Source organism: Myotis davidii, unplaced genomic scaffold (genome assembly GCF_000327345.1).
Source record: "Myotis davidii unplaced genomic scaffold, ASM32734v1 scaffold641, whole genome shotgun sequence".
In the NCBI taxonomy this organism is placed as follows: domain Eukaryota; kingdom Metazoa; phylum Chordata; class Mammalia; order Chiroptera; family Vespertilionidae; genus Myotis; species Myotis davidii.
The window spans coordinates 1,263,880-1,271,015 of record NW_006293232.1 but is presented as its reverse complement, the minus strand read 5'-3'; the positions used below and the strand labels follow the sequence as shown (position 1 = coordinate 1,271,015).

The 7,136-nt window shown below is 36.7% G+C and overlaps 1 protein-coding gene across 3 annotated transcripts in view; it reads right to left on the bottom strand.

Moving 5' to 3' along the window:
• The window catches only part of FAM76B (family with sequence similarity 76 member B), a 23,177-nt gene that overhangs the window by 15,096 nt on the left and 945 nt on the right, over nt 1-7,136 (bottom strand). For all 3 annotated transcript variants that reach the window (XM_006766863.2, XM_006766864.2, XM_006766865.2), the window contains exons 2-5: nt 6,283-6,347; nt 5,207-5,261; nt 4,016-4,171; nt 1,487-1,686 (exon numbers count right to left, since the gene is read on the bottom strand). In XM_006766863.2, coding sequence (XP_006766926.1) covers nt 1,487-1,686; nt 4,016-4,171; nt 5,207-5,261; nt 6,283-6,347 — 476 coding nt within the window. The remainder of the gene's footprint in view (nt 1-1,486; nt 1,687-4,015; nt 4,172-5,206; nt 5,262-6,282; nt 6,348-7,136) is intronic.

The window sequence follows — 7,136 nt, the reverse complement described above, 5'->3', positions numbered from 1 at the left end:
CCTTTATTTTTGAAACCTGTGATTTTTAAAAGATTTAAGTTCCGGTCGTAGAATTTGATCTTATAAGCATACTCTGAGTGTGTCCTTTCACATCACACTAAGACCAATTTATCTGTAAAGGGCAGAGGAAAGGGACACTTCGGCTGAGTCTTAGGAGTAGGTCTGCTGGATACCATTTGTCATATTTTTTGTTAAAGCAAGAAACAGAAAAAGGAAAGATTTATGTTCCTTTGCTCCTCGGGGTATTCTGATATAAAGACCACAATATTTCTTCAAAATAGCCAGATTAAAAGTCACCATTCGGTCTAGCATTGTTACATCCAGACAGCACAACACAATAAGGAAAGTGGAAAAAACTGCTCCTGAAGTAAACAACATCATTGCCTCAATAATACCCCATAATCTAATATATACTTGCCCTGATTTAAAATCAAATTTTAATTAGAAACATGTTATATTTCCTATATATCACTAATTGTGTTCCTAACTAATTTATGTTGCCTGTAAATAAAAGTTAGTTTTGCCTATCTAGAACTTTAGACTCATAGAGAAATTTGGGGGGAAAAAACAGTGAACTCTTCTGAAAACCTGTATATGATGTTCCTGTGTTCTCCATTTAAATATGTGTTCGTGTTTCAATATTCTTGATTTTTCCCTGAGTAAAACCACACTTAAACATCTTTATAGTACAGACATTAAGTGTTAAGCTATTACTACTACATAACTCCCCCCCATTTTAAAAATCAAGGAGTTCTTTATATTTGAATAGAGTTCCTATGTATTTTTTAAAAATACAGCAAAGCACCACCAGTTAAAAAAAATTACTTCTCACACTTTGAGAACTTTCAAGATTTCAAATGTTTCTATCATGGTCACTAATGATAGTGTTACAATCCGTTCTCAATAATATTGAATTTACATTTCCTACTCACTGGTTTAATTGTTTTTACTAAAACAAATTAATGATAACAAAGGTAAATATAATTTTTACAAGTAAAGTCATAACAATTATTTAAATAAAAAATTTAAAAAAGAAAGCAAATTGCCCTGGCCACGTGGCTCAGTTAGTTGGAATGTGGTCACATACACCAAGAAGATTTCAGGTTCCACCCTCAATCGGGGCATGTACAAGAGGCAACTGATTGATGTTTCTCTCTCACATGGATGTTTCTGTCTCTTTCTCTCCCTTCCTCCTTCCTTTCTCCCTTTCTTTCTCTCTAAAAATCCTTGGGTGAGAATTAAAAAAATCATCAACTGCAATCATCACTTGTATTTTGACTCCATAAAATTCCCTAAATGTCCTATCTTTATTATAATGGTAAATAGCTAAACACAGTCCATGTGTACAAATTAAATACACTGAATGAAGTGGGGAAACTATAGACACTCAAGAAGTTTACCCTGTACCATGGAAACCAGCACAAAGCTAATATTTGGCATTAAATGCCTGGGAGGATTTTAAAAAACATGATTTCAAAGTACTTACTTGTGATGGCCACTGCTGTGACGATGGTGATGGTGATGATGGTGATGATGATGTTTTGAATGATGCTGGTCTTTCTCCGTAAGAGATGACGATGAAGAATTTGAATGGGAAGATCCCAGGCTCTTCCTTTGTTCTTTTGTCTTCTGTAAAACTCTTTTGTATGATAAAGTACAGAGCCAGCATAATAACTTTCCATCAACCTTTTTAAAGACAAGATTTGTATTAGATTAAGTGTACCTATTAACTGGCCATAGGTGAAATCAAGTAATATAAAGTGCTAAACTTCTAGCTGTATTTACCTCTCCCCCACCCCCTTCTTCTCTCTCGCTTTTACACACACACACACACACAGTGTTGCAAAATGGAAGTAAAATTTAGACTTTTCTGAAACTTGGGAAAATGCTTGTTTGGAGTCATAAAGTTGGTCATAAGGGATGATATCTAGACTTCCGTTAGTTTTGAGATATTGATTACTTTGGAGAGAGAAACTTGTTTTTTTATTACTTTGAAAATTGATGATATACTTCAAAGAAATATTACCAAAACACTAACTTTAATTCTTAAATCAGTGTAATTACTAAAATAAAGTATTTTCCCCTACAGCAAAAACTATTAATTTATATAAAAAAAGAAGAGCTTGAATAACATATACAGCGATTCTCATTATTTGTAGATTTCACATTTTTATTTATTTATTTTTTTATTGTTTTTTTACAGAGAGGAAGGGAGAGGGATAGAGAGTTAGAAACATCGATGAGCGACAAACATCAATCAGCTGCCTCCTGCACAACCCCTACTGGGGATGTGCCCGCAACCAAGGTACATGCCCCTGACCTGAATCGAACCCAGGACCCTCTGGTCTGCAGGCCGACGCTCTATCCACTGAGCCAAACTGGTCAGGGCCAGATTTCACATTTTTTAAATTCATCACCTACTTGCTGAAATTTAGACATAACCCTAAAGTCAACTTGCAGCACTTTCGTGATCATCCATGCACATGCACAGAGCAGCAATTTGTGTAGCTGGATGGCAACAGGCCAAGCAAGGTGAGGATCTGTTGCCTTCTTTTAGCTCTCATACTGTAAACAAGTGTCCTTCTCATGGTCTAGCATTGCCATGTTTTTTGGGTTTTTTTTTTTGCATTTTGGGCTTTTTATTAGTAATTTCACTGATTAAAATGGTTCCAAGGTGTAGTGATGTGATGTGTTCCTAAAAACAAGGCTGTGAAATACCTTACGCAGAAAATACATGTTAGATAAGCTTCATTCAGGCAGTTTTAATGCTGTTTGCTGTGAGCTCAATTTAATCAATCAACAATATATATTAAGGTGTCTTTAAACAGAAATATACACAAAGCAAAACAAGATTATGTGCTGATCGCCACGTTGTGACTAGAGGCAGGAACCTATTCCTATAATTAGGAGCAATGGTTCGGAATTCACTAACTCAAAGTTTGCAGCAACTTTATAGACTACTAGAGGTCTGGTGCATGGATTTGTGCACCAGTGGGGTCCCAGGCCTGGCCTGTACCCTCTCGCAATCGGGACCCCTCAGGGGATGTCAGATAGCCGGTTTCGGCCAGATCGCAGTAGGCCAGGCCAAGGGACCCCACCGGTACACAGATCCATGCACAGGAACTCTAGTATGCATATAAAATCTTTGGTTAATCTCTTCCCGCCCTCCCCCTCCCCCCTCCCTCCTCCCACCTGAGATTCATCAGTCTGTTCTGTTTCCATGCCTGTGCATTGAGCGTCTGCTCCCTGGTGGTCATTGTGCATGATAGCTACCAGCCAGTCGCTTAGGCTTTTATGTATATAGATAACTACTACAAGTAACAAGAATCACTTGTAGATGTCAAGGGGAGGAAAAGAGACTTCTTTCCAAAATTATTAAGACTAAAACTATAAAAATAAATTAAGTTTCTAGCTTCTATTTGTTCACCCAAAAAGTGCTGGAGGAACATTTCTTATAAGTAGGGTACATATATTGCTGTGGGAGCAGCTAGGGGAGCTCCTCAGTTAGTCACTTTCCAAGTCAACTGAAACTGACAGACAACAGGAGGCCTGTGAGAATGCGGATCAGAAGAATGCCACATGCACACACACTTTATGTCACTATAGGTAGAGAAAAACAATGATTTAAAATGTGAGCCCCAAATCAAAGGCACAAGACTAACTTTGAATTACACATGTTAATGTGCCATCAGGTAGTTTTTCATACTAGTAACTTCAAATAAGTAGCTGTAAGGATGTAAAAGCAGTAATTCTCTGAAACCAATTGTTAGATAACCAAGTAGTACAGAATAGTCATCACAGACTAGTTTTTAAAGTACAGTAATTTCAATTGATCAATATCCATCTACATATGATGCAAAGAGAAGATGCACTGTTCCCACACTTTCATCTAACTACCTGCTTTCAGGGACCCAAAGAATACATCAAGTCTCACTAGTGCATTAGTTATAATGACTCCATTTGTTTGGTATTTTATGTAATTTCCAGAATATGTCATAACATAAATAAAACATACCTTCTTTCTTCCTTCCTCCTTCCGATCAAAAGCACATTGTTGTTTGCACTGTTCACAGGTCTGAGGTGGTCCATATTTTTTTTCTGAATTTGTGCAACGCTGACATTTCGTACCAATAAATGCTGCAATTATGTTACAGTACTGGCAAGGCTTAGGCTGAAAAACAGATATATATTTTTCTTAACTGAGACATTTAAAAATGTTAAAAATCTGTTGCACGAAATATACCCAATGTACAATTTCTGGAATTAAGAAAAATAGGTAAACAATTTTTTCTGTTAAATATAGCAAGTCCTCAGTTAACATCAATGATGTGACTTTAAGTGAAATAATGTATATGAAAACCATATGGTAAAATGTCATATTCAATGACATTCATAATGTTTATGATGTTTCCGTTAATTTAATAAAATTTATTTCTAGTTATGAACTTTTTGTTACTCTATTGAATAGTTAAAAAAGATCATGAGAAACATTTATGATTTGCAATGTATGTTATATAATACACTAACTACGGGTAAAAGGTCTTAAAGAATGAAAATAGAAGTACACACTGATAGAAAATTTTCATGTATCCAGTATTTAGGGAATAAACTTCTACTAATTTAATATCTTGGTTAGGTTAATCACTATACCATTTATTCAAAAAACATTTATACAGGTACAGAAGATGCAAGGAATGTACACTATAAGTGAGTTTTCAACTTTAAAAATTGGCATATGCATACCTTGATTTTCTTTTGATATTCAAAAAACAATTAAGGATTTTGTAGAACCTTAAGGCCTACACTTTGACTAATCAAGTCTGTAATAGACCAATAATGGCTATAATATACATGATAAAAAAAAATTTGTACTAGAATAATGTCATTACTTTTGTGAGTAAATGCCTGAATTGTGCTGCTATATAAAAATTGTTGAGGGTTCTGAAGGGAAAAAACTATGATTATGCCAACTTTATCGGTAAGTAGGTTCTCCATAACCAGTTTATTATATTTGAATCTTTAATGAATAACTTTCACCCTGTATTTTCATATTCCCCACAGACTGTCTACAGAAAATTTATTTCCTGAAATATTTTGACGTATTGAAATATTTAAGAACTACATATATATTTTAAAAGGTCCATCTGTGTAAAACATTAATTGACCAGTGACAGTAACATGAAATAAAAACATATGACATACTTACCGTGCCAAATTGCTTCACATTTTGAGCACACTTCTTACAAATTGTATTAGTTTTGCTGAAAAGGAAATTGTAGGTGATCAAATTTATGTAGCTTTCAGAGATAACTGGCATGATACTGATTTAAAACAGATAAAGAATACAACTTGCTTTAGTACTTAAAACTCACTCAAATAAAAACTAACAATTTTAAAAATATACAAACATAAGAATCTTTTTAGGGTTATCTATTATTCAAATTTATTCCTCTTCCATTACCTGAAGACAGTGATAGGTGTGCTGCAAGAATCTTTAAAACATGCAATATCTGACTACTTAGCCAGATTGCCAAATAATAACAGCCAACACAACTGTCCAGTGGTAAATGAAATAAAAAATTTTTTTTTGTCAGGTAGGCAAAAATATCTTTTTTGGTGTGCCGTAGAATTTTAATAATTAGTTTACATGTGCCATGAGATGAAAAAGGTTGAAAATCAATGACTTAAGATAAACGTTTTATATACATTTTCATTGTGCTTTTTTGGAAAATAAAAGAAAGAGTCTTAATGTTTGGTATCTTGTTGCAAAACCAACACATGACATTATTTATGCAGAGCATCATAAGTCAGTGCCCACCTAACTGTCCACTGGCCTTCTCCACTAGATCATTCCACACCAATTTATGAAGAAATTACTGTTCTTCTCTTAGGTTACTCTCTTATGTGTACTCTAATTTTCTAACAAGAACCATCCTATTAAAAAGTCCTAGATTTCACTCTTGGAAGATAGCTCGTAACACTATAGACCTTCCCTCGGGTCCATGTCAGCACTAATACTGTGCCATATTTTTAGCTTAAGAGTACATGCTTATATTTGAATTTTTTTTAGCAAGTCTATACATGTTCCATACAATAATTTATTTCCTCATGTTCAAACGGAAGTCTAGATAAACAATAACCATTAATTTTTTGTCAACATTCTCTCTTCCGTAACATTTAAGAAGCTAAACCATTTTTTAAAAAACACCTTAAATGTGGAGTTACAACCCCCAAGTATTTCTTACAGACAGTATCTTTATCAAAAAGTGTTGTTATACAAACCTCTCTTGTTGAAACTCTGATCTGCAGTAAGTACATTTTACAATAGGATGAGCAATCCGACATTCCTGTAGTAAGACAGTGAATTGATCAGTTCCGACCTCAAAGTCCCAAGTTTCACTTTTCTGGTTTAAAATTATCATCTAACCGAGGCAATGTCTAAAACATTCATAAGATTTGTTTCCCCAACGTAGACACTGGGGCGACTCATCATGCAAGTGGTGTAATTCCTTAGGGAAGGCATGGGTGTCTTTGTCTTTATTAGATGGGGGTGGGGGGGGGTAATGCTACTGATAAATTAAGAAAGCTGTCAGGGCCGACTTCAAGCACCGCTTAAATGCGAAACTACTCATTATTGTGCACCGTTGCTCACAGACAGCACCCCGGCTTTAAGGGGCTGGGAGGAGCTCCAAATCATAGAGCATTCTGTTCCCAAGCTAGTCGCTTCGCTTTCCTGGACAGGGAAGGCGGATCCATCAGCTTTGCTGCTTCAGGTTCCTAGCAAGAAAGTGCAAAAACCGCCCCCTGCCTCCCGGTGGAAGGAGAGGACAAACCAGGCAAAGGAGGGGAAGAAGAAAAAAAGCCAAAAACCAAAACCGAGATGAAAACATCTCCAGCCAGGGTCTCTGCGGCACAGACAGGTGGCTGTCTCTCTCCGTCAGCCCTACCCCCGGGACCCCGGAATGTGGCCGGGACCCGGACCCCTCCCGGGCCGCCCGGGCGCGGGCGGGATTGCCTTCCTCTCGGGGGGCCTTTGGCAGCTGGCGCCCAGGTCATGCACTAAACGGGTCCCCGGGCGAGGGTTCCAGGGCTCCAGAACCCCGAGGCGCCGGCACCGAGAGCGGGGCTGCAGTTCG